We start from the raw sequence: 27839 nt of genomic DNA on the forward strand, positions 1-27839 counted from the left end.
GCAAAAAAGAATAATGACAAATCAAGCAAATCCCACACATGCTGTCAGCACGAATTATTACTACACATGTAAGAAATATTATAAGCTTCAGGTTTAGTGGCTGTGGTGAGTTATCTGCTTATTTCTGAAAGTATTACAGTGCCTAACATGGTTTATTGGTCTGTCCAGCCTGGTAACTTTCGAATCACTTAAGTCACTTATATACGGGTTTGGTAAATGTAGGTAGGTTAAAAAAAAAAATCATGCAAAGAAGGCAAAAACTGAAGCCCATTAGTTGAAAAGTCTTTGTGTGTTTCTTAGTGCATCATATTTCTTTTCTCAGCCCATCAAACTCGTCCCTCATGGCGGCATTAAAGAAAATCACTGGCAGGCCTCAGGGCTGCACTTACCAGTTACCACCGGTGGAAATAATCTGCTTACTTTGAAAGGTTAAGCACATATGCACATGCTACAGTCTTTTGGAGACGTTAAATTGAAATACTGAGTTTGGGAGAACTTTTGTTCATTTCACAGTGAAGACTTTAGGAGCAACTGACTGTTTGGGAGTTGTACAGAAACTTAAAGCTTAAAAACCAGAAATCCTTGCACACTGGCTCTTAACCAATTCAATATAATCCTTTGTTCTTTTTTTTTTCTGTTTCGTTTACCTTCCTGAGAGTGATCTGCCTCTGTCATCTCTGCTCAGGCATCGGTGTAATGAGTTTACTGGCTGAGGAGCACATCCATCGAAGCCTCTCTGAGCACAGAACTATTCAGCACAGTCATACTGACATGCAGGCATGCATGGGAATGCAGAACACTACACCCACCTGCTGGCAGGTGCACCAGACCGTGTTGAATAGTCAGCATGAGAGTGAGCGTATTCCACCCACCACTTACTGTAAGTGTTTATGCATTTATATAAATGCTTTTGTAAATACGTGGAGTGCTGTTGGCCTATGTAGTCTGCAGAATGCCTAACACTGATGTCCCCTATGTTCAGCCGATTAGTCCAGTACCTTCGACAAGAAAACCAACTCACCGGAGGCAGAAAGTGCAGACAGTCGAGGTTCTTGTCGCTATTAAATTCTATTAATTTGAATTGAATTTGAGCTAAAATATACAAAAGCCTGCTCTTGTAGTGACATACTGCCACCTGCTGTTCTACTGACTCCAGCACCGGCTTTGACTCTAAAGGGTCAGTTCCCCCAAATCACAAACAAGCATTATGTCCTTAACTGGAACCAAGCAGTCCAGACAAATTTGATCAGCCTATATTGTGTAACCTTGCTCTTTGCTTCCTTTACATATTATCACATTCTCCCAAGAAATTCAGCCATTTTCCCAATTTCAAATTCTGCCCAGAGCTCTCTGCCGCACACATTTTACATTAGAGGAGCCACTACTTGTAAAACACAATTTTTTTTTTCTGAGTGCAGATTCCTATAATAGAAATAAAAATTTTAAGAGGGGCACTTCCAACAATCCAACATCACAAACTACAGCCTCCAAAAGTGTGAAAAGAGCATTATATTTGAACAATTTTGCAGGAGAATTATATTGGATTGTGTTACATCAGTTTGTCCTCCTTATGCATTTGATGTGATTTAGTTCCATTTGTGTCCAGAGGGAGGCAGTGTCGGTCTACAGGAGAGAAAGATGACTCAACAGTGTTGACCTGTCCTGGCACGTGTTACCGCATCATTCAATTATCTCATTCACAAAACCAGTAACTCCTCTAATCATCCAAAGGAATATCAGTTAAATTTAAGGCGATGAGGTCCATAAAGACAACCCAGGCAACTCTGACTACATGATTTGATGGACTATTTTATAAAAGGCGCGCTGCATTTATTGTATCTCCATTAAGAAATCATGGTGGCGCTAAATCAAGAGGCGTAATTAGTGCACACTACTTAAACCCCCCCCCCCCCCCCCCAGAAACAACAGAAAAACATAATTTACAAAGATTTCTACTTAAAATATTCAGCCCTCTAATTAGAAATATGTTTCGCAAATTGAAAGGTGGATGAACTGAAGTGAAATTACTTGCAGAGCAATTTGTCACAGCATTCAAGACTGAGGTAATGAAATTATCACCTCACAATCTGGTCTCTAAAAAGAAGCGTGATTTATTCACTGTAATATCTGTTTAAATCAAACACCTGACTAATCTAAAAAAAATCCACCCAGTGCTGAAGTAACTGGTTTAATTTAAGTACATTTGAAACTGCTCCCATGACAGTACATCGCTCAACTGTAACAGTCATAGAAATAAGAGTACAAACAAGGCCTAAGCTTTGTATGAAGATACACTCAATTATTGTTGGCCAGCAGGTTAAAAAATACCCAAAAGAAAAAATCTCACTAACTTAATAATTAAGTATCATAAGTATCAATATCAAGTCCAATTGCTGTTAAGCTTCTCAGTTACCTAACAGAAAATAATGTGATGACTGAGTAATAAAGAGATATTAGACCTAATGGTGACACAGGAGGTAAAACATAAAGCGTGACAAGAAATCTTTATAAAGTCACGTTCTTATATTTGAAGCTAAACCTTCAGGGACTCAGTAAGTCAGTGCATAAACTGTTTATGCACATTATAAGGTTAGAACAAGGAGGCAGAATTGTCACCATGAACTCTGATATTGCGGCCTAATCCCTTTATTAATGTGACTGACATATTACAAGGAAGTCATAGGAGGCAAAAACAAAGAGGATCAGGTGACTATGAACATTTTTTCCCACAGACCGTTCATTTCCCATCAGAGCAGCCTATTACATTTGAGCGATGTGACTCAGACGTGAATATTAGGAAGGCGTGGCCAGTAATCAAAGTACCGGAGTTTCCAGGGAGGGCTGCGTGCGTCCTGACTGTGGTTTTGGTAGCCGACCAGTCACACACACTCTGTCAGGGACACCGGAGGGCTGCGCGTCGGACAGGAGCGGCTGGATAAAGCGCACCGGGTCGGCGCATGTATTTGCTCGTTTTTCTTTCCGCTCTTCAATTCCGCCGCGTCTCGTATCGGATGCTGGATGCAACCCATCCCCGCGTCAACAGTACTCCTCTGACGGACAAAACATGGACAGTCTAGGCAGCCGCTGTAAGATTGTGGTGGTAGGGGACTCGCAATGTGGGAAAACGGCGCTCCTGCACGTTTTTGCCAAGGACTGCTATCCGGAGGTAGGTCCTGTCAAAAGTCTGAACTTAATGTTTTTATTCTGTAGAGGAAGGAAGTAGTTTGTTCATGTGTGACGAGCCCTGACATTAAAATGTATAATTGGACAGCTCAACTTGATCACTTGTTCAGCAGGTTACATACACCTGTCTAAAGACAGAAATGTTAAAACAGGGGAGAGAGACAGACAGAGCTGGCGGAGAGGAAACTATAATGAACGCCCGTAAAATCACAATAACAGTCCTGTAATGCCTAAATTGACTTTTATTGTGTCTGTGCTGCCCGTAAAACTTTAAGGCGTTGTCTCCATGTGCTACAGTGCCACTATATTTCTATTATATCCCCAAAAGGGATTTGCAGTTCTAGCTCTGCTGTGAAATGCCAGTATTTTATCTGACAGCTGCATTATTTCAAATATAATATTCCCACTGGTTTACTCCTCTGAAGCCTGTGGCTGTGTAAACACAGGCTTATCTTGTCCCTCTTAATTGAATAACTAAAATAAAATCCCTTATTTTCAGAACTACGTGCCCACGGTGTTTGAAAACTACACAGCCAGTTTTGAGATAGACAAGCAACGGATTGAGCTGAATATGTGGGACACGTCAGGTAAGACAATTTCACGTCTCTGTCTGCACCGTCTCTGAAAGGCTGACATCAAATCAAGAGAGAGAAAGGGGTGAGGGTGTGGATAATTAAGACAGGATGTGCCTGAGGGGAACAGTAACTGCCCTAACTGTTTAAGTGCTTTGATCCAAGAAAGACAAGTGTATTAAGCCAGATATGAGACACGCTGTCCACTAATGAGATGAAGATTCCTGCTTTTCGGCTCCTCCAGTTCAACTCTGATACCAAGGTTTGTTTCATTTCCGAATTGTATTAAGTCGTTTATTAAAGAATTATCAATGTAAAGAGAGTCATGTTTCCAGAGTTTACACAGCTGGCCACCGCGCTTACCTCCGTTAACCCTGAAAGAAATTCATTCATCAAGGTTTCGGGCTGAGAGTTTTAGTGACTTGTAATTTTGTAAATGTTGTTTCAGAGGTTTGTTCCGCCCCTGGCTAAAACTCTCGAGGCATTAAAAACGTCAAATTTAATCACCGCAGATACGCTCTGAATAGCAACGACTGGTGATGTCAGGCTAAAAAACATTGTTAGTCCATAGAAAGGAATCCCTGTCAGCCGTGCTGTGCCATCAGACGGGGACTTTCCCATTCTTTGTCTGGTCCCTGATCTTTTGTGTGACTGGGCTTCAGTGTGTGAATATGCATCTTGCTGGGGAAGTGGTTTTGGCTGCCAGGCAGAGCAAGTAGCAACAGTGAGACTCCTGCACAGAAATCCATGCTCTACTTTCATCCCAGCCTTGTCAGCGTGGATGGATTTACCACTCCGAGCCACTCTGAGACTCTGCATCTCATCATGGTCATCTGAGACCAGAGGCTCCTGTCAGCTATCTGACCAGTGACACGGCTGAGCCGTCAGGGGACTGAATATGGGATCCTCCCAGGGGGAATTCCTCATTTTACCATAAACATTCCCAAACCTAAAAACTATCTTCCAGGGAAAGATGATGGGAGTATTTTTATTTTACACAGTCAGTTGGTGAAAGAATGTTGTTTTTCCTTGGACCTCACGTCGACCCAGAGAGTAAATCAGCTTGAGCCTGTCAGTCAGGGGTCAGGGTCCTCTGGGGCTCGGGGGCACTACTTAGAGGAGTTCCTTATCTCTCGGCTGTAACAGCCTAATGATGTAGTGGGAATGTTGTGCTTCTGTCCGTCTTTAAAACCCAAAACCACCTTTGGCAGTGTTAGTCTTTAATCTTCATCCAGGAGCCGCCCACCCCACAAACAAACATGACGTCACCCAACCCACAGGGCAAATGTGTGTGTGTGTGTTTGCTAAGCATGTGTGCCTGTGTGCGATGCCGTGTGTGTGCGCGTTCAGAGGTCCTTGTGCGGCGTGGCATTATTCACTGATTCACAGCAAACACAGATGTTCATATTTTCTCTCAACAAGAAAAATAATTGGCTCACACTTAGACGAGAAAGGCTTTCATCTGAAGGAAATAGCATGTCTCCCATCGTTCCCATTTTAGTATCTGATTTTTTTATTGCTTCACCCCCCCTCTCCTCTTTCAGCTCTCCTTTTCTCTCTCTTTTTTCTTTTTTAAAATTTTCTTTCATGTACCCTAGCAGCAGCAGCAGCACCAGTTCAGTGCCCAGGCTCTTAGGACTTGTTCACACCATCATTTAAAACTGAGAGATTTTTCAGACCAAAATCAGTTTATTTCAGTGGAAATGCTACAGTCAGTGGCGTTGGTCCTGAATGTGACGTAGATGTGTGACGTGCTTTGGCTTAGGGTGGATCCAGTCTGTGGGACTTGTTTGACAGTGCTGACCTTTGTGGTAACAGAGAACCGGAGAGTCCGGGATGGAAGAGCTGTGTGCCGAACGAGAAGCGTTTCTCTTCATGTCCACTGTGCCACTAACAAAACTATCCACAACCAACTGCAGCTGCTGCATGACCTGCAAGTACATCACCGAGCTCCCAGTGCCTGTTATTCTCAGAGAGGATGTGCAAATGAATTTCACTGTGCTACTTTCTGGTGGCGCAACTACGGTCCACTAGAAGTTTCATTTCAGCTTGACATTTGCATCAGTCAGTCCTCCACTTGCTCTTCCTAAGCCATACACCATACCCACCCCAGATATACAGTTGTGGGTTTTTTTTTTCTGACACCCAAGCTTTCAGCCTCTTCACATAAAGTACTGTCTCCTTTTTAATTGCTGGTGAGGTCTGCCTGCTGTGGTCTGGCTCCGTTCACAAAGCGTTATTGATCGCTGTCCAAGGCGAGGCTATTCAAACAGCCTGTGTCTCGCCTGGTTCACATTTCTCTGGCATGGTTAGATGTGTATTGCCATTAAAAAAATGCTTCCAGCTTGCATTGTTGTGGCGTGGAAGTCGACCATTGATTAGTTTGGTCTTATTAATTCTGGTCCTTGGTGGATGGGTGAGAACAGGGGTGAGGTGTTTATCTAATCGAGGTCATTACCGAGCGTAAATCTGTATGTTTGTGCACGTGCGTGTTTGTGTTGCGTTCCCTGAACGAATGAGTATTTTAAGGAGCATTAAACAGAAACAGGGAGGTCTCGTGGCCAGAGGGCAACGTTCAGCTGCGCTTTGTATTCTGCCCTGCGTTCGGCCCAGACCATCTGCAGAATTTAAGTCAATTAGAAAGTAATTGAATGTAATTAAAATAAGAGAAACCACTGCATGCATCTGGCATCTATGTTACACCAGTGAGGGGCCACATGGTGTTTGATGGCGTATGCTGTTTCAGCACTGCCTGTATCTGTGTCTTAATTGACTTTTAAAGCAACCCAGGCAGTCAAAATGTCAGTGTGGCTTGGTGATAACTTGTCTAAGGACCATTAGTGATTACTGTCAATGCTCGTGGGGCCCATTGGTAGTCGGCCAGTCTGGGTTTTCTCCAGGCCTGAGGCATTAATGCACTCTTCCTCTCTTCCCAATATGGCAAGGGTGCCTGGGAAAGATTCCCTCTTGGCCTTGGCCTCAGACTAATAAGCCACTAAGAGGTATACATGCTGTTTCTTACTAGTCCAAGCCATGACAGGCCGGGTTTCCCCACAGTTCGTACAGCAGTGTTTTCACATCTCTTCTCTGCTGCCTCTCTAATGTCTGACCTGCTTCTCACATGAAAACTGGAACTCTTACATTCTGTTTAGTCATGCTACAGTGTACTTTCAAGTGGCAATCCACAGGAATCTTGTTTTTCTTTCTTCCTTTGCTGACATCTTTGCACTAATCTCCTGTGCTGTGTTGTTTTTGCACCATACTTCCCAGAAATCACTTGCCATTCAACCCATGTGCCCATCCCTTTTATCCTGAGAGGTTCTGTGGTTGGAATTTGACTGTCTGTTGGCTTTCTTTGTCTGATCAGCGATGTTGGCTACTGCTTCCCATTTTCTTCCCCTCTTTTTTTTCTCTATTTATTTCCAAACAAAGTGCTGTTTCTGCTGCTGGGAACATGAAACGCGTCACTTGCTGCACAGTGGCGGATTTTTCCTGCTACAGACCTGCCTGACACCAGCTTTCACTACAATAAACATAAAAGCTTTCATGAACCGGCGACAGTTTGAAGCATTATTTTGCAACACAATCGGCTATAGAAAGCTGAAAAATATTTATTTGTAGGAGATACTTAAATAAAATAACCACTCGCATGAATTTCAGAGCCCTTTTTTCCCCGTTGAGTCTTCCTTTGTTACAGATGTCTTTCATGTTTTTTTGTGACTCACTTCTCATGACAAAGCTGTCTTGTGATTTCACAGTCAGAGGTGTGATTGTTTTTGACTTGAGAGATGATAACAAGATACTGCAAGTGTGTAACACCACTCCCAGTGCCAGCACTCACTCAGAGTCTCAGTCTCGGCTGTCTCCCTCCTCTCATGCCGACTTTCCAACATTCCTGGTGTCTTTATGCTCTTTAAACTCCACATTCTCGGCGCAGTGGACCGGTCGGGCATCCAGAGGCCTGTAAAAACACACAGAGTTCATTGGGCTTTCTGTTCCTCAACACTTTACGCTTGATTAATCTTTAATAGAGAATGAGTGAACTCCAACCACTACACAGATCAGAAATAAAATCAACAGACCACCCCATCCCCCCCTCTGCCCTCAAACCCACAGCTCACTGGAGCCGGAGGATGCTCAGAGAGTGCTATCAGACCTGATTTGATCTGAGTAGTGAGCATGTTGATCACAGCAGATAACATTAACTGCTCTTGGCTCTTGCTGTTGGTCGGTTTGGCCTCTCTGACTCACTACTGCAATATCAGACCCAGCGTTAAAGGATTACAAACCAACATTCTCATTTTCTTTCACTTTCACTCTTTCAATCGAACAGTTTCCAATGTGAGAATTAGATACTGTTTAGGTGGTTGCAACTGGAGCTGGAGAGCCGGCTGCGTATTGAACCACAGACTGTAAATATACCTTTTGTTTATTTTTGTCAGCATCCTGAAGGGAAGGATGACGACATCTTTTCACATGCTGTTCACAAGCCTGAATGTATGCACTGAGCCGAAAGCCCTGAAAGTTGCTCTTACGCTTTGCCTAACCAGCCCAGGGCAATAACTGCCTAAACGAAACTGTTTTGATGATGCATAGCAGGCTGGAAGGCACCCCCCTGCACTGGGGGAGAACGGCTGTGTGACAGTTTTAGGTAATGAGTAAACAGAAGAGCACTGCAACTGAAAATAACTTTCTGTCCCAGTAATTAAACAAACTTTCACTGAAGAAATTTTGCATAGTGTCTCTTGACCAACCAGTTCATTCTTACATGTATTATAGCAGTGGTTCTTGTTAGGGCTGCAACTACTTATTAGTTTTACTATCCATTTGAAGATTTTTTTTTTTTTCCGCATTTATCAAGCTTTCTAGAAAATATCAGAAGATGGTGAAAAATGACAATTACAGTTTCTCAGAGCCAAAAGTCCAAAACCCCAAAATACAGAGTTTACAATGATGTAAAAAAAAAAAAAGAATAAAGCAGCTTATCCTCACACCTGGGAAGATGGAAGCAGTTAAGATTTTGGCATTTTTGTTTGATAAATGATTTAAACGATTAATTGAAAGTGTTTAGTGCTAATTGTTAGCATGCCTAAATGCTAATCTAAGATGGTGAACATGCTATACCTGCTAAAGACGAGCATGTTAGCATGCTGTCATTGGTATTCAGCTCAAAGCACTGCTGTGCCACTCGCATAACTGTAGACTCTTAGTCCTGCAGAAGTGTGAAAAGCTATGTCAGGTGTAACACTTTGTGTTGCGTTTGTGTGAATCCGCCATACAAATACTAATGGAAGTTCCTGTTTTCGATTTGGTGGCTGAAGCGTGAGCAGGAGAACAGCTGAGCACAGTTTGTAATAATGCTGTTGGACTTGTGAATGCCATGTTGGATTTTTTGCAAGGGCTGGAAATAAAGTTGCGTCTTCGTGCCAAGTCTGCAGTCTTCTTTCTTCGGCAGCAGAATCACAGAGAATATCTTTCATCCTCTGCGCAACCCTCCCCCCTACCAGCCAAGACTCTCACCCCCTGGCGTCAGGTTTGGGATGAGCCTGCAGCCTCTCTGGCAGGCTTTCCCTGATAATCCCAGAGATTACAGTCAATGGTTCGACCCACAAAGATGCTTCACATGTTGGAAATCAAAGAACAAATGAACTTTGCGGTGCAGTGGACGAGCGGTCTTTGTGTGTCACTGTGTGGTAAATTACACACATCCAGGAGTCACACAGGGAATACTGAGGGTAAAAATGTAGAACTAAAAATATTATCATTTAATTGATACAGTTACTCATTCGTTAATAAATGCAACTAAATATATTTCAAGTCTAAATGAAAAATAAATTATAATGTAAATGTAGTTTGCTTCAGTTTAACAGCCACTGAGGGGCTGGTAAGAGCCATGACTAAAATGTAATTTACAGCTAACCAAACATTATTGTTGCACTGTCACCCATGAATACATGAAACTCAAACAACACCTGCAGAAATACAGATGCATGCATACCTCGCACTATGGATAACTATAATTATTTTGACATTGCAAGAACAAATGCTCTCTGTGTTCTAGTCATTTCCGTCGTCTTCCTTTCCTCTCTGCAAATGGTCTCCTGCTCTAAACTTCTTGAATAATGATGTTCTCGTGCACAGTGCTGCACTTGATTGCACCCTGACTCCCTGAGTGGGTTTGTGTGACATTATGGAAACTCCGGAGGAGAGCCAGCAGCCCTAGTTGCCGGGCTGGATGTCTTGGTTCTTGAGCAGGCAAGCAGCTGTGCTCCATCCCTGCAGCTAAGCACTCTGTGAATCATATTCTCAGACTGTTACACAAAGGGTCAACAAGCTGAAGAGGAAATGGCTGCCCATACGTTGCAGTAGCTATAAGAGAACATGAAGAAACAAAGGAAAGTGGAACAGAAGAATGGGTGCAGGAGAGCATAACATAACTTGGAGGTGGGACTGTCAGTTACTTTTCCTCTGTGGTATTTATTAATCCTCCCCTCTTTCTTTTCCATCTCTGATAAGCCATTAGTGAGGGTGGCTGCTGGAGCGCTGCGTTGAGGTCACCGGCACTCAGGGGCCGTGCTAAGCAGGGGGTGGGCAGAAGTGCTGCGTGAAAGCCAGCCGGCCGCACCGACAGGAACACACAGGCTGTAATTACCACAGAATATCTGCTCTCCTCAGTGACACAGGAAAACACACACACACACACACACACATTCGCACAGACACCTATACCCACACACGAGGAAGTGCAGCCTGCCACCTGCACCGCACAGGCATGTAACCCTGGTTCTGCCTGTTTTTTACATGGGTACAAAACGTCCCGAGCAGCCCACATGACCACCTGCCCATAAACAATAAAGCAAGCACTTCAGGGAGGCCTCAGAGGATGCAGCTCCCCGGTCTTTGTGATCTCATATCCCTGTCACAGGAGCCTATAAATGTGACCGTGGATGCAGTTATGAGCTGGGAGCCACCGCACGTTCCTCCACCGCATCTCAGCCTCCAATGTACTGTCAGCTTAAAGCTGAGGACTAGGCAAAAGTGTATAATCTGCTTAAATAGCATGTCCACTGCTGAAGAGCACTGCACACCGCAGATAGGCCGCATTTGGCTTTTATGTAGTTAATGTGCCATTGGAATAATCAAAGTGATAAGTTATTAGAGACTGAACGTTCACTGTTCAGAATTAAAAGCGGTCTTTTGGTTCGTTGTAAAGAAAAAAAGAGTACTTAAGGCTTTTGATGAGCTCACTCTGACTCAGATTACAAGCCTTGTCTTAAGCCCTTCCATGTCGTGCTACTGACAGAGGAGAATTTAGCTATTATAATGACTGTCAGAGAACAAAGTGAGAAAATGAAACTTTTAACTGTTTTGTTTGTTAAGCATAAAAGGCAACAGAAATGTGAAGGGGCAGACATGACAATACATTTATGTTAACAGTACTGATGCACAATACTGACATTGTTACCATTATCTAATGTATTTTTCTCTATTTTGGCCAAAATTAATTTGATAACGATGCCACCATCTGTCTTTTTACATCCAGTATTAACCTTTTAACCTGTAGCTGTGATTCATTCTTGAAAATATTCTTTAAAATACAAAGAGATCACACAGAACAAGTAAAACAAAGTGGAATATGCATCAGATAAATCACAGAAGGACAAAAGTATACAGCAATATTTCAGGTTCACCTTCAGACGTTAGCGTGCATGTTCATGTAACATGCATTTTAAAGTGAAAGAAGCTGAATCCAATAGAGAAAAAGGAAAAACGTGTATATGTGATAGATACGTGTGAGTGCATGCATATATGTGCGAGCATGTGTGTGATTGAATGGACTAGTGTATGGGAATTCCAACAGCTCTGACCCTGTGACCCCTCCTATTGTTTCTCAGCTGACCAGAGGCGTAATGGGGGCTGATGAGGGGTGCTGGAGTGGGAGCTTTGGCACAATGCGGCTGGAAAGCGTGCAGCTGCCTCGACCAATAGGCAAAGAGACTGGGGGAGTGAGGGGGTGATGCGAGGAAAGCATGGGAGGCGTTTTTGTGGGGGGGTGCCCTTAGAACATGTTATAAGAGCAGCAAGTATTCACTATTTTGAAAGTGGGAAAGGGGACAGAAGGAGTAGACAGAAGGACAAGTGTACATCTGTGCTTTTCCAACCCCCACCCACCACCCCACCCTCCGAGGCTTTGTGTTGTGAGTAAGGTTTGCCCATGGCACCCTTGGGACCTGACCCACTCTGGTCCTTGGGGAAGCAGACACACAACGCGCCAACTGTGTCACAGTTTCACACCACTGAAGCCCTCTTGCTACACCCTAAACACTCATCTGCACATACATATGGCCAAATAAAACAGTCCTGGAAGGGATTTAATGCAGCGCTTCCGTGTATTGTGTCAGGAGATGGAGGGAGCGTGCTTTAATTGTGCAACCTTTGCCTTCATTGACCTGAAGTAACATGATCTGTGGCACATGGACTTGACTACATGAACTGGGAGGGTTCTTACTTGCTTTTGTGTTTTATAATGAATAAATGCTAACAACCACCAGTTTGATACTGGCTTATTTTCTGGTTGAGTGCTCAGACAGACCTGACCTGGACACAGCTTACATTTTACAGTGAGATTCTCTTCCACTCTTTATGTAAATTTGAAGTCAAAGAGTATTTTCACTCATCAAAGCTTCCAGCCCTCTGTACCATTTTGTGGTTTATTTACATTATTTAGCAGAGAGGCTTGTGCACAAATGCTCACAGGCCAATGAGCCGGGGCAAAAATAATTTTCCCTAATAGATATTTGAATAGAAGCAAACTTATTCTTCTTCATCCTAAATTAATAAATACAGAACAAATGGTAGCTCTATTTGAAGGCACATAATTTTGTGCATGAACCTGTTTGAATATTGTTAAACAACACTGGATGTGTTGATCCCTATTTATACGTGATAGATGTTCATGCAGGTTTTAATTCAATTTGAAATCACTTCGAAGTTTAATATATAACAGAAGGAAGACAATTTTCAGCTGACCAGTGAGTGTAATTCAATTACTAAAAAAAGCTAACTATTACGGGCAGCCGTAATGTGATTACAGTAACACATGAAGTTACCTGAGCACTGTTCATATGTTTGGAAAATTCACTTTAACAAGCCAAGAGACACAAACTAATGCACCCTGACTCTAAACAAGGCATTTGTTCCTATTCAGCAGTGAATGCCTCAGTCATCCAGGCAGACAGGAAACCCATCCAGGGAACTGAGGCTCTGTGTGTTTTCTCGTGGTCAGCTCCCTCTGCTGAGTGCAACAGAACCCGATGCGGTGCCAGCTTTGATCAGCCCACTTCAAACAGCCTCACTGACTGGTTCTGCTGCTCCCAAAGCTAGCGCTCAGTCCCCGTGGCTCCCCACCTCCACGGGAGCAAAACCCTCAGCATCCGTCTGCAGCCCATCCGAGCGTAAGGGGATACAGGCAGAGAGGCCGTCTTTCACCTCCATCTCTCACCCCCCACCTGCACCTCGCTCACACACACTCGACAGATCTCATCACTTATGGATGACTTTATTTATAAACAAGATCCAGTACACTCTCTTTCTCGGTGCTGCCGCTTTTGTGGAAGTGAAATTGCACTTGAAGTAGTGCCATGTCTCCCTGGCGGCTCCCTGGGGGGTTGCAGAGTGGGCTGGGGGATAGATAGCATCATGATAGGGATGTGTTTGGATGGTTATGCACTGAAGGAAGTGGAGTAGTTGGAGCAGAGGATGCCCTTTTCCACTCACAAGTTTTTTTCTGTCATATGCCTGTGTAGCTACCACATGAATATTCTCACTCCTCACTCACTTCTTTCATATCAGGCAGACAGCGGTGGACAGAGAAGCTGCAGCCGGTGTTATTACAAGTTTTAATGAAAATCCTTGAGCGGGAGTACAAGTTTCGAAAGGAGAGAGTATGAGATTGAAAGATGTGCAGGAGTGGAACTGATGTGGTCGCTGCTGTTTTACATGTGAAAAGGAATATAAAGAGATAAAAATTTGAATACTGGGTGTGTATGTGAGGTGATGGGAGTCGTCGAGGGCTGGGAGGTTTTCAGAGCAGAATTCATTGTGGCATGGCAAGCACCACTGCTTGGTCAAAGAGTTAGAGTGGGTGTTTCACGCTGACAGCAAACTTCAAACAATTTGGCGAGACCTCAAAGACTATCGAAAACGGAGCTGTAAAGCAAATAAAATATTCAATTCAGATTCAGTTTTTTTTGGCATCTTTGCCAGATCAAGGTGCAATTAACAATCCGCTGATTCGGAGACAACATTTTCACGGCATCTGTTTAAAAGTTAACCAAACCCAGGGCCAAATAAAGCAACAATTTGTAGGGTTTGAAAATTCCTCGTTTTGGCGCCACCTAGTGGCAGCGTTGGCAATGACGACAATGGGGGCAAGTAGCAATGTACAGCCAGGTTGAGTCCAGTGTGTGTAAAATTTGCCAGGAGTTGAATTGTGCCAGCCCTTTGCATAGCCACAGTTGCCTCATGCAGTGCTAGAGTCTTTGTGAACGTGGCCTAGTGCTAATAGAATAGTTTGGAAGATGCAATGATCATCAAGGCCAAATATGATGCTTTACTTTGATCAGAAAAACACCATCTTGACTGTGTAACTTGATTTTATGTCCCTTCTATCTGGAGGTCCTTTTAAAGCGGTGGCTCCTCCATGCACAGGGCAGGACAGCTGGTGTCCTGAAGGCCTTTGTCCGATCTGATCAACACATCAGCTTTTAAGGAGTGAAACTGGATATTCCAACAAGCCTCTTCTCTCCTGCTGTGAGATCCTTCTGTTTTTACATGTTCGAGTTGAGCAACCAGACAAAAACAAATAGAGAAAAAAGACTTGCAGTCTGTGTTGGGGTTATTGGAACCAGCTGGGGTCCTACAGTGATTGGTCTGAGCAGTGAAAGAGGTAGTGAAAAGAACAAATAATCCTCAAGTCAGCATCTGGTGTTCTTTAACTAGCTCTTGTCTGTTTTTTTTTAACTGTGTTATTTGGTGGACCTTGTCCAAACATCCTGCTGCTGGTTCTGCTGCTGCTTTGACTAGACTCGACGGTTCTGGTGTGAGAGACGCAGAGCGTGAGGAATCACAGAAACAGATATAACCAGATCCTGCATGTTCTCCCCGTACGCAGGCACCAGTCGTTCGCAAATAGTAGAGGCGTTTGTGGCACGTAAACATGTGAACACCACCAAAGTGTGGACTGCCACTACAAATCTGAAGTCATTTCTCAAACGGATCGAAGGGGGAAATAAAAAAAAAGCAAGACAGGGACTATATAGATTGACAGACAAAGTGCGTGACAAAAGAGGTATAGTGATCTATAGTGAGCAAAGCGCAGCATGAACCACAGACGTACAGAGAGATCAAACAACAGGAGATGGAATACGTGGCTATTTCTCTGGTGGAATGGGAGTGTGTGTATGTGTGTGTGCGTGTGTGTATGTGTGATTATAAAAGAGGAGCTGGGGGTGAGGAGAAACTGAAAGCGGAGATACTACTCCCATCCCCATCCCCCCGGGGCGAGCAGGAGACAGCCAGTAATGCTGCTCTGTCCCCTGCCTGTGCTGTCAGCGCCATGGCCAGCTCCGCTTTTCAACCTGCGATTGGACGACAGACACAGGCATTAACTCCTCGGCAGCAGGGGCTCAGAGCAGATCCGTGGAAGGTGCTCGACGCCCTTCAAAGGCTGCACTTCCTCCAGAGGGAAAAGTGCAGGGGCTTTGATCAATATCCCTTGTGTGAAGGCTGCAGACATGGAAGGTTAATGGCCATTTAACCCAGTGTCACCTCCACTGTCCCGGCTGCGTGCTAATGCCTTTGAAAACTTGACACAGCCATCTCTATTACAGATCAACAGCTTTATCTGTGTGCACGTGTATGTGTATATGTGTGTGGTATATATAGCCTGTATGTCTGACTGAGCAACCAGAGATAGAAGTACCCAGCCTAGAGGGCAGACCAGGTGAGGCTGCTTCATTACAGACTTTCTAATGGTTTGTTTCACTGGGTTGAGCTGGTTTTTCGCTCAGATTCACTGCATCAAGCTCATTACACGAGACTGCGGCGCGAGCTGAGTATATCAAAGCTGTAAACGGTCTGTTTATGTGTCTTTTTGCTGCTACACAAAATCTGGCCACCATGTGATGGTGTAATCTTAAAGCTGCGATTGCAATATAACGACCCAGGTTTGGTATTTCAGACACACAGACCTCATATCATTGCTGCTTATTTTGGAGGATCAGGAAAAACAGCTGAACACTGGAAACATGAATGTGACGGATTTCGCTCAGAAGAAACAACAAATTGACTAAAAATAGTCGATCTCAATAAGAATGACATGTTCACATTGTGAGGAATATGGAAGTGGAACTCAAAAATCCATATTAATCCAATGAAGCCCAGAAGTACATCTTTGTATTATCAAGCAAAGAATACCGCGCCGCCTCCTGTCTCTATTTTCCGCTGTCTTCTTACAATAATTGAATAGACCCCTGTTGTGTTCCACATATCAGGACGGAGATTGCATTGTTTGCTTGTGTTTACAATTATGTTGTATTAAATAGGAAAGTATGTACTACACCTAATAGAGCTGATGACTAGCTAACAAGTTAGAAAGACAGCTTCCAGAATTTAAAAGCACCATACCCAGCGATTTACCTGTGCACAGAGCAGATTCAAAAAGAGAATGAAAAAAAAAACCCACATCGGCTCCTACACCGAGCTGTACGATTCATCACAGTGAAGATAAAGTCTGCATTAGTATTTGTCAAATTATTGTAATGACATATTGCAAATCAATCTGCACTTACACTGCATTATCAAGCAACGACAATGTGATACTGACCGAAATGAATGCACACTTCACTATGATGGATTACAGAAATGAAAAACATGTTTGAAGAGTCGGCTGATTCATTTTCATATCGCACGGAAATGAATGGAAACCAGTGGTTGCCTGGAACACTATGAAAATTATTATTGTTATCTAGAACTCTGTAGAACTGTAGAGCTTCCATTTGAAAATGATCAACAAAAACGTAAAGTACACGTGGTTTGGAGCGAAACCACACATATGTCCCCCCACTTCCAGTACATGTGTAACACTGATTATATGCTAGTATCCCAGGGAAATTTTTCTACCTGTAGAGCGAGTTCAAAATTTCAGCTGTGTGAATAAGGTCAGTGGCTCCATATGTGGTCGATTCTATTGGATTCTGGATGTGGGACTGTAAAAGAGAGTTTTGTGCAGGCTTCCACTCACATAATAAAACGTAATGCTATCTTGTACAGCAGAGCGGTGCACTGGGTCAAAGTTACTCCACCTCCTCTCAAAGGGTGTCTTGGCAGAAGTCTCTGTTTATCTCTGTTTGGAGTAGAACTGTGATTGAGGAGACGCCATTAAAGTTCACAACACAGGCCGGACTTTGAGCAATGAAAAGTCTGCTGAACCTCTTAAAAGATGGAGCACCAACCCTCTCCTTCTCTGCTTTTAGATACCTCTAATCGTCAGTGCACCGGAGTCATTAGCCTCCACGAACCCCTCGCTCTCCTGCTCACTTCCTCCTTACTTCCTTTCAGGGCTTCACAATGAAGCCATTTGCATCCCTCCAGGTTGCTACGATACTCGGCCACCCCAACTTGAAATGTTTTGGTTTGCTTTGAAGGTGGATTTCAAGAGGAAAACAGCTGCAGGAGAAGAAAAAAGACGCAGTGTATGTGGCGCTGAATGTGTTGTGTTTCTAAGGTTGTGGCTAACTCAATCACACTAACTGTTTTCGTTTATTTGGTGATTTGGTGACATTTAAGAGGGCGTTTTTTTTCCCCCCCCTCATACCCTGCCTTTGTTTGTGTGCATGGGTGTTTTTCAGAGTGTCTATATGGCCTAATGAGGCTGTTAGTTGCTATTGACTCCCTGCCATATGTGCATGAACACATCAGAGTGCCTCGAGGCGAAGACTATTCTTTTCCCCTCACTCATAATGGTTTGCTTTTCAGCTGCGTCTGCAATGAGCATGCAACAAACAGAGAGAGAGAAAGAGAAAATTCCTGCTGTGATGGTTCAGATTAATGCACTGAACACTGGAAGGCTTTGTTAGATGCTGATGCACACTCAATTTCACAGGTTTCCTGCAGAATCTTCTCAGGCAAACTGCGCCACTCGTGCTTTATTGTTAAATTTATTTCATTTGTTTGTCCCCATAAAGTGGAAACACAGAAGAGGGTTGGAATGAGCTGATGGAGAGCTGTCATGTTTCAGACAGATTGTCCCTACGGGGGAGTTGACGTGTCAGGGGAGAGGAGGCATAAATGAAGTCATACCACAAACCCTCAAGCCTTATTACTGTATATTAGCGCTCCACTAAGTTTCTGTCCGCCTCAACATCCTCTGGGATATTTCTGGCCTTTGAGGAAGCTTAACTGACGGCTGGTGAGGAACTCTTTCCTCCCACCTCTGTCACCTCTCCTTAGCGGAGCCTCCTGCGCGGCACTGTAGCATGGCTTAGCGCTAATTACCCCTGTGGAAATAAAGACAGAATTCCACTCCTCACCATGAGAGATCGCCGGTGCTAAATCAGGCTAATGCTAATGCTCTAGGAGGTTTTGTTAGGGGTGTTTTATGCCTGTCCTTGGCACGGCGCGGCAGGGTCCCGCTCCTTGCCAGGCGTGATGGTTTTTAGTGGTTCCTGCCAGGCTGTGCTCCCCTCCCTCACCTTCCTGCCCCATCCATCTCATCCTGCCTCTGTCTGAAATTCAATTGACCTTTTGTTCCTCCTCACAGTGAATGGGCACAGGCCAGCTCGACCAATAGCCAAGCCAGAGCTCTCATACCTCTTTATTTGATCTGTCCTGCCGAGTCCAGTGCTTTCATTACCTACCTAAACACCCACTGCACACCCCCTCTCCTCCACTTCTCCACAGCTACAGCTTCTTTTATCTCTACTCATGTCTCTTTGCTGGTAGGGGGGCGAGTGCCTTTCATACATAGAGGTGATATATTTTACAGTCAGGAGAAAACTCTGTTTTTCCCTTTCTTGTCCTCCTCTTCCTCCTCCTCGTGTTCTTGATTGCCACGGTGATTGGCTTTTATTTGTGCCTGCTTAGCTTGTTTTAAACACAGCACTTTTTCTCCTCTACTTTCCCTCGCAGGACTTTTTTCTGACTTTGCAAAAGTGCTGAGGTAGCTCCCACATCGCTTAGGGCAGAGGAGCTCTGAAATGCTGTGCTGTGACAAGGCCTGTCGTCATGCGACCGTGACCTGCCAATCATTTTGATCTCTGGGATTGACAAATTGATCCCAACGGCCTCGTCCTAGCCACTAATTACTTCTTAAGTCAAACAAGCACCATTGTCTCAACTGTCCTTTGCCGACATCTCTTACCCCTTCATCTGGATTCTGCGTTAATTCCCCCGGTTGCTTCTCTCATCATCACATGTTTATGCACCTTGCCCTCGCCCCAGCGTCAAAGTCATTAAATCTTTTCTGTCCCCTTTCCACCCCCGCATGCTCTGTCTCTTTTCTTCCTCAGCTCCAACCTCAGTACAGGTCTGCCGCACTGTGATACATACTAAAGACCAGCTTCAGCAGCTACAGCTCCTCATGTGTGACCACTACCAATCAAGGCTCGCTGTCGTACAGTGTGTGCTTTGCTGACGGTTGAAACTTTGCATCCATGTGATTGGGCTTTTTTTGGAAGTGTGTGTGTGACTGTGTTAGTCCTTCTTATAATAGTACCAATCTTGTGTTAATAAGATGAGGGGGGGGGGTCTAGTGTTACTTCTTCTCTGTTACATTGAAAATATAATTGCAGTATATATTTTTAAAGGTGGAGAAACAACACTGTCAAAAGTATTTTTATCAAAGATTCTGGAAAAGTGCCTTTAGGCTTTTGCAATTTCTAAAGTTACCTTTTGAAGTTTTAACTGATAGAGATGCTAGAGAGTAAAAATTTGATCGGTAAGTTCCTGTATTGTTTTATATTGTGTTCTGCATCCAGATGCACAAGGATGCATGCACATGCACCAAGACCACAGGAACACTGCCATGTTGTGCAGTAGTTTCGTGGTCGTTGTTAAAGTCGCAATTGCAGAAACACCTTTTCCCAGAACCAACATCATTACAGAAGAATCTGCCCGTTAAAACAATAATTTAAAAAAAGAACAATATGATTACAATTTGTGTTACCGCAGTTTGAGCCATTTGGTCCTATAAAAACTAAAAAGTTTCAAAGAGCGTGTGCATCAGCCAGAGGAGGTCTCTAGTGCGAAAAGTCTAGGCCCCAAAAAGGCTCAAAAACCATCAATCTTTAATACAGAGGCTGTGACATGCAGCCTGTTGCATTGTTCTGATTGGAGAGGGAGCAGGTCACCGTAGGACAGCCTGCTGAATGATGGGGGGTACGGGCCGCGTGCAGCTATTGTCGTCGTCTCATTCCATCATTAACAAAGAGAACATAGTGATGCTAAAACAGGCTGTAGCACCATTGTGCAGACTCCATTTACCCTGCCAGACAAAGGCATGCAGAGCTTTAACAGGCTGACTGCCTGTTGTGTCAGGTCTGGTATGAATCACAGTGACTGCAAGTACAAAGATAATCTATAATTATCATGATCAGTCTGTGTGACGTTAAAGGATTAAATGCAGTATTGGAGATGTTTTATATATCAAAGCGTTCAGCATCCATCGACAAAATGTGTTTCACAGATTTAGGTACATTTCTAGCAAATGTGAGCGTAAAATGTGGTTTCATGACGCTAAATTTATGCAGTCAGGAGGCTGCTGCAATCGAGAAGAGATCAGGTCCGCACCAGCTACCAGATGAGGCAGGAGGGAGGATGCCCACAGCCGCAGCCACATTTCCCAGAGAGCCGAGATATTTTTACAAGTCTCCTAATGAGAGCTGTAAGAGAGCAGGAGCCGTGTAACCGAGCGGCTTGTGAAAGTACAGAGGCGCCACTCTGCCTTCAAATTTGATCAAGGTATAGAAATGAGAAGCGAGAGTGGGGAGAAGTGCGTGAGTGCATGTGAATCTGATAGAGTTGGGAAGAAATGAAAGATTTTAAATCAAGGACCATTTGCAAGGGAGACAGGAAGAGGGATGAGTCGAGAGAATTAAGGGGTTCAACCTTTAGTTTGGCCTTTGTGCTGGCATTCCCTGTCGTTTCAAGATGATTATGGATTGTGTGCAAAAGTCCTCCGGTCCTCAACCCACTATAATTCACTTTTAAGTGTGTGTGTGCATGTGTGTGCGTGGTTCTCTGAGTAACCCCTCGACATTCCTCGTGAAGCACTGTGATAAAGGGACGCCACAGCTGCAAGGAAGGCCAAAGATACTCAAATACGTGCACACAACTGTTAAGATCAAGACTCATTTGCATCTGCAGAGTGCAAACAGGCGCGTTCAAGCTGTAGCATGTCCAAGTGTGTGTCACAGCTCCTGCTTTAATCGCCTGCCCACGTATTAATGACCTTTCAATCACCCTCCAGTATGTTTCTAATTGACAGAGAAAGCCATATGGCTGAGATGAAGGATCTCATGGGGTTAAATCGGTTAAAAATAAGCACACACAAGAATTTCTCAGAAGACATCGTGACCTTATGCCATATGTTATTGTGTGTCCACAGGTTCCTCTTATTACGACAACGTGAGGCCGCTGGCGTATCCTGATTCAGATGCGGTTCTCATCTGTTTTGACATCAGCCGCCCAGAGACTTTGGACAGTGTCATAAAGAAGGTCAGTGCTTTTTATTTCACCTCCTCCTCTCGACACTGTGGATCAGCATTTAATATCCGCTGTGACACAGGAGAACCAACCGGAAAGAAATTCAGTTTTCCCCAATCAGCATCTTGTATACGCTCAGATTTCTGTGCCAGCAGCTTTCATTTTCATGGCTCAACAATAGAGCAAATCAGCTCAGAGGTTAGAGCCTCCCTTTCTTTTATACCATCGAATTGTCCGTGGATACTTGACCCACGTCCCTCTGAGCAATGGAAGGTCAGACTGAAGAATGAGAAGAGAGGCTTTGCAGCATGGTGGGTTCGAGAGGAATATCAGATACGCAAATTAGCCACACCAGCCATATCAAAGAGCCTGTTCAAGAGTCCTAGAAATTGCCTTTCTGTAGGCATTTAAAATTTAAAATCTGGGTATTATGCACAACAGTTGGCCAGATGGCGGCAGTTAACATTTGCAAAGTGGCCTATGGTTCAGATGTTGTGATACTGGAATTAAAATTGAGTGGTGGCTAAGTGTGGCACTGGCTGGGCGAGGTCGCGGTCATGGATGTGTTTTTACAGCCGGCCGACTTTGTGCCACACACACTGTGAAATAACTATCACACATGTAGAGACATCCAGCTTAATTGGTTTTGTTTCCGTGCATGTGTGTCATGTAAAACAGGCCTGTGCCTTTTAGTGGTCTCTCATCTTGAAGCCATGTGTGTGCGCTTGCCTTTGAACTGTGCTTGTTGTGGGCCAAAGACAGTTCCCACGGCTGGCCCGTTGACGTGTTTAGTGGTCTGAGGGGAGCTGCTAAAATGCCCCTGCAGACTTTGTGGATCTAACCCAAGACACCTTTCTTTTTTTTTTAACCCACAAATATCTCACAAGCCTCAGTGAACTCTGTCAACAGGGGGAAGCAGAGCTGCCGTCAAGCTTTTGGTTTTCCCATGAATCCCTTGGCAGGGGGTTGCCATGACCCCTGACCTGTAGCTGTCGTCCTGGTAATCTCTGAAACCCAGGGGCACATGGAAAACCTGTTGCACAATCACCATCCCAAATTAGACTCTTGACCTCTAGAAACAAGCGGGTTACCAAGGTTCCTGGGTGAGAGCTGGGGGAGGAGTGAGGGTTAAACAATCAAAGCTCCCGATTGGATGTTGATGGCAGAATAGGGATGGTCTTGAAAGGTCAAAGGCTGTTTTCAGCATGAAAGATGAATGGACACCTTGGAATCCTGCACACGGCATGTGGAATATTTCAAGGGTGTCGGCTGCTGCTGTTGCATATTTGTGTCGTGGGGAGGAGAGACTGTGTTGTTTCAGCTGAGTTTCAGAAGTGTCATTAAATCTCAGGGTGATTTTACAAGGAAGACTGGTCAACCTTTTCTGTACAGAACCCCTGAAAGAGATTCGTTGATGGGGGCTGTCTAAGAAACGAATAGCACCCTTAATCAATCCTGCATGAATAAAGCTGTCACATGGTTGTTTAGCTTGTGTTATGTTGTTTATTTAGAGCCGAAATGATTAGTCAGTTCATTAAGTGGTCAGCAAAAATGCCAAACATTCCCCTGTTCCACACACTTGTCAGTTAAAAGTTGTAAAAAAAAATCCGTAGAAGACATTTTAATTTCCCTTTGACCTCTTAGCAGAACGAATGTTTGTTATCTCCCTCAATCTCGCGCAACCACTGATATATTTCTGTCCCTCTTGCCGATTCATGTCTCCACAGTGGCAAGGGGAGACGCAAGAGTTCTGTCCCAACGCCAAAGTGGTGCTGGTGGGCTGTAAACTGGACATGAGGACGGACGTCAACACCCTGAGGGAACTCTCCAAGCAGCGGCTCATTCCTGTCACCCATGAACAGGTGAGAACTAGCGCATGATGGATATCTGAGGAGAAAGGGGGTTGGATAAATAATGAGAGAGGGACTTGGAAGGCGCCCTGGGAAGAAAGGCAGATTTGAAAACAACAACGGATGCAGAAAAGAAATTAGAAAGCAATCCAGCGATAATATGGGATTTTTTCCATCTAGGATCAGCAGTGGCATTGCCTCTCTGGTGAAGTCCCGTAGGAAAGGAGTGTGAGAGAAGGCTCGGGCAACACAATCAACCACTGCAGAATAAGAGCTGTGTGAAACCCCTCGGGGACACGTTGCTGGGGTTGGCATTTTGACTGAAATTTGCTGACAAGCAATGTAAGGTTGCTTATGGCGAGGGCCACGGAAGAGGCACGGGCGGTTAGTGGAGTTTATGTCGAGGGACACATTTTTCCCTCAAATGAAATATTCATGCAGATTTAGGGATTTTCAAAATGCAGGATGAATAGAAAAACGGACATTGATAAATGAGTGAGCCCTTTTATCGCATGCCGCCATGACCTCTAAGCCAAGGGGATGGGGAGAAGAGGGAGGGGATGATAAACTGTTCTGTAAATCTGTGAATTTTAATCAGCTTTCAGCGTGTTCATTTTGTGCTCTCCCGTGTTGGACATACAAAAAGTGGAGGGGCTTTTTCACCACCACACAAAAGCCCTCAGAACAAAGGAGTCCTTTTTTCCCCCCTGCTGCCGTCTGAGAGCTCCACGGAGGCTAAAAGCACGCAGCCGCCGAAAAATCAGCAACTGAAAAACAGACAGTTCATGTAAATAAGATACATAAACAAAAAAATGGAGTGGCACACCACAGAGCTAATGTAAAATAGCTGGGGATCATTTGTGGCCAGGCCCACATTACAGTGTTGTTTGGCTCCTTCTCTGTTGTTGTTTCGGTGTGGGGCAGCTACTGTCTGTGCCTCTAACATGGCCAGAAAATGTGTGTCACACAAGCAGACGGCAAAGCTGTGCACAGTAAACATTCTGGTGCTCAAATCCAATAGCCTCTGTTGTTATCCTGTTGTTGATCTTAAATTGAATCCCAACACAGCTGAGGAGCCGCCGGCGATAGTGACCACTGTGTGAACTCCAGACATTTCCACACTAATCTGCCTGAGATCCGATCGAGCTTTTTCCGCTTGTCATGACGATCTCTACCTCGCCCCCTCCCGCCGCCGCCACACCTGAATCTAAATCTGCCGTTCCACCTTATGAGAACGCCATTGGTTCTTGCATGTTGGCTTAGCACGATAAGGATCAAGCCTCGATGAAAAGCTCTCTCTGTGTTGGAAAGCATGGGATTTTAGGGTCACGGGAAATGCAGTCCTGCCTCATCTGTTGCAAAACTTAGCATGTGTTGGTCCTGCCTGAATGTGCGTTTCAAGTCTGATCATGAAACAAGAGGCGAGGCCGTACTGTACTCTACTCTGTGAAGAGCGAGGCCGAGGGATTTCAAAATTAAATTTGTTTCTGATGTGATCTCAAACAAACAATTTACGGTCTCAATTAACTGGGTGTATTGTAACATCGCTCATGGGTAAAGCTCTTGTGCTGGATGAGTTCTGTTAGAGTTTAGTCTCTTCTCTCAGCACTGGCCCAGCAGACTGTGCTGCTCTTCCCACTCTGTTACCACAGACTGAGGAGTCGGAGCACCTACATTATTCATGCCTCAGACTGAGGAGCTTTACTTCAGACATGTTTAGATCATTGACATTCATTCTACGGTTTAGATCAACATCTTTGTCGGCTTTGACTGCTGCCTCTCCCTGGGACATTTATTAGTCTTCCACTGTTAAGATGTAAGGCCTGCTCATGCCAAGGTACAGTGAAGGATGGGACGCGTATTGTAAAATTTCTGTTTTTTTTGTGAAGAGCTCGCACAGCACCTTGATGTGGAGTAAACTCATGTCAAACACAGCCGCTAAAAGCCTGACGATACAAGAGAAAAGACGCTGTGTGTTGTGGACAAGAGTTCTGGTAGAAAAGAAGCAGAATACAAAACCACTCAAAAGGAGGAGAAGCACAAGAAAAATGCTTTGTGAAGATGTCAACACAAAAAGTTACACAAAATGCTGTTTTTGTGGCGCTTCTCGTAAAATGCTGCACTCACTCTCCCATTTCCCTTTTTATTTGTCACATCTGTTTTGAAAAACGCTACATAGATATAAAGTTTGCTTGCTTGCCAGTAATCTTTTGCTTTGCCTGACTGTGTGTGTTGTAGGGAAGCACGATAGCTCGACAGATGGGGGCGGTGGCCTACGTGGAGTGCACCTCCAAGGTTTCGGAGAACAGCGTCCGAGATGTGTTCCACATCACCACGCTGGCGTCGGTGCGGCGGACGCACAAGCCGCAGCTAAAACGCAGCAGTTCCCGCAGGGGCCTGAAGCGAGTTTCACAGCTACCCCTGCCGCCCCTGCCCGGTCGGACTGAGCAAATGGACCAGGCCCCGGCCATAAGGAAAGACCGAGCCAAGAGCTGTGTGCTCATGTAGAGACCCGCTATTATAAATATATATATGTACATACATAAACACAGAAATATATAACAGAGAAAGTCTATTTATTGTTTTTTGTTGTTGTTTTTTCCTCATATCATTTTTTGCACTGCAGAGGAGCGAGGAAAAAAGAAACACTGCGCTGTGAAAACAAATGCTTTGGATTTTTTCTTTTTTTGGTTGCCTGTGTTGCATATTTTCTAAGCTGTTTACATATTTGTGTTGTTTTGAAACGACGGCAAATTGGACTAACTCGCTGGACATGAGGACGCTGTGATAGTGGAAGTGCTGTCTGGGTCCTGGGTATTACAGAGGAATTAATTTCCTGAAACGGCTCTAATAAGAGGATGGTACAGCGGGGAAGTGACGGTGAGGAGAGTGAAGTGCATGTGAGGAGAACCATGTTGAAGCAAGACGTCTGTGGATGAAGCTTGGTTTTCAAAGACGGTGTTGCTGAGCGTACATGAGGACTAACTGTCCAGCTGCACAGTCTGAAGTTTCTTCCTGTTGCCATATTTGAGAGGAAAACGTGTATGTACAGTAATGCTGAAAAGGGATTAGGAGAGCGATGGCTCAAACCAAACATTAGGAGCTGGAAATTAGATTTTTGTCACACTGACTGAAATGTTGTGAAGGTGTGTGTGAGCATTACTACCACAAGTGCATTTTAAGAAAAGAAAAAATAGTCCCAACATATCTGATTTTATTTTATTTCTCATTTTAACACAATTTTTCTCATCAGCTCCAATAGTGTCAGTTTGATTCACTGAAGTTAAGTGCTGTCGTCACTATTTTAAAGATGTTTCTTTGTGGTAAATAAAGTGATAAAATGTTAGGGCTATTTTGTTGTACTTTCACTAAACTCTAAAATAAAGCAGCAGCTTAACTGTAAAGGGAGAGGACGATTTCTGGCTGAAGTTTCCTTCCTTTTTTAAAAAAAAAATATTTTAGCAGCATCAGAGATGTAGATCATGTGATTAACACAGACTCTCTGTGCTCTCATGTAGCCCTGCGAGCCAAACAGCTCTGCAGCCTGAGGAAAGAGTCAGTCTTTCAGGGTAATGTGTACACCTCGCAGACTTCTCACCTGGCAAAAACAAACTTCAACTGCAATGCAGCATCACCCGAGCACTAAGAGTAGTGTTTTCGTAGCGACTGACTCCACGCTGTGTCAGGAACCTCAAGTCTATTCGGTATGACAGATGACATGACGTGAGCTCTTTCACTGACAGAGAAACAATTTTGTTGTCCAGTTGTTCCCACGACTCCGGACCTTTTAAAGTTGTTGTTCTGCTTCTGTATAACAGACCATTGGTCAGTGTCTCAAAGTAGACCGTTTCTCTTAGACAGCAGGACTTTATGTCTGGAGTGTTTCTGCAGTTGGCCAGCTGCTGTATCCTGACAGCATTTAGGTGGAGGTGAGAGTGGACAGGCCCATCTACTGTAAGTCAAAACACTCTGGCAGCAGCTAAGAGCTCTACCTTTATAACTGTCGGTGTTGTCTGACAACTTAACTGTTGTTACATCCCTGCTAGACAACTGGGGTAGATGAAGAGAGAAACAAACTAAGACAAGAAACTAAAGTGGAAAGTGACAGAGGGTGTGTGGGGGACATATAAAAGGAACACTGCACCAAAATATGTCTTTGGATTGTTACTCACCTCCTGTAGGCCTGAAAGGGTTCACAGCTCGTACCTGGAGGACGGAAATTGTAGATTAAGACTGGATGGTTTACAGTGTGCTCAGGGCAAAGACATTTCTTCCATCAATAAACTTACTGCTTATCTTGAATATTCCATCTGTCCGTCCCAGTGTCCATCTTACACTCATCCTCTTTGTGCAAACATACTCTATCATTCAACATCATCATTAGCAAGCATTGCATTCTTGAGACAAACAAGGCCTCTTCTTTATCCTTGTACCTCTAAAAATTATTTTTTTGTGCATCTTACTCAAACTG

The 27839-nt window shown here is 44.2% G+C and overlaps 1 protein-coding gene across 1 annotated transcript; it reads left to right on the top strand.

Moving 5' to 3' along the window:
* Window positions 1-2838: 2838 nt before the first annotated feature.
* Window positions 2839-27574, top strand: rnd2 (Rho family GTPase 2). Its single transcript, XM_041062566.1, has 5 exons — window positions 2839-3166; window positions 3683-3770; window positions 21421-21530; window positions 23246-23380; window positions 25607-27574. Exons 1-5 carry the CDS (start codon window positions 3065-3067, stop codon window positions 25874-25876), a joined length of 705 nt encoding a protein of 234 aa, XP_040918500.1. The 5' UTR covers window positions 2839-3064; the 3' UTR covers window positions 25877-27574.
* Window positions 27575-27839: the final 265 nt, after the last annotated feature.

This window comes from Toxotes jaculatrix, chromosome 18 (genome assembly GCF_017976425.1).
Source record: "Toxotes jaculatrix isolate fToxJac2 chromosome 18, fToxJac2.pri, whole genome shotgun sequence".
In the NCBI taxonomy this organism is placed as follows: domain Eukaryota; kingdom Metazoa; phylum Chordata; class Actinopteri; family Toxotidae; genus Toxotes; species Toxotes jaculatrix.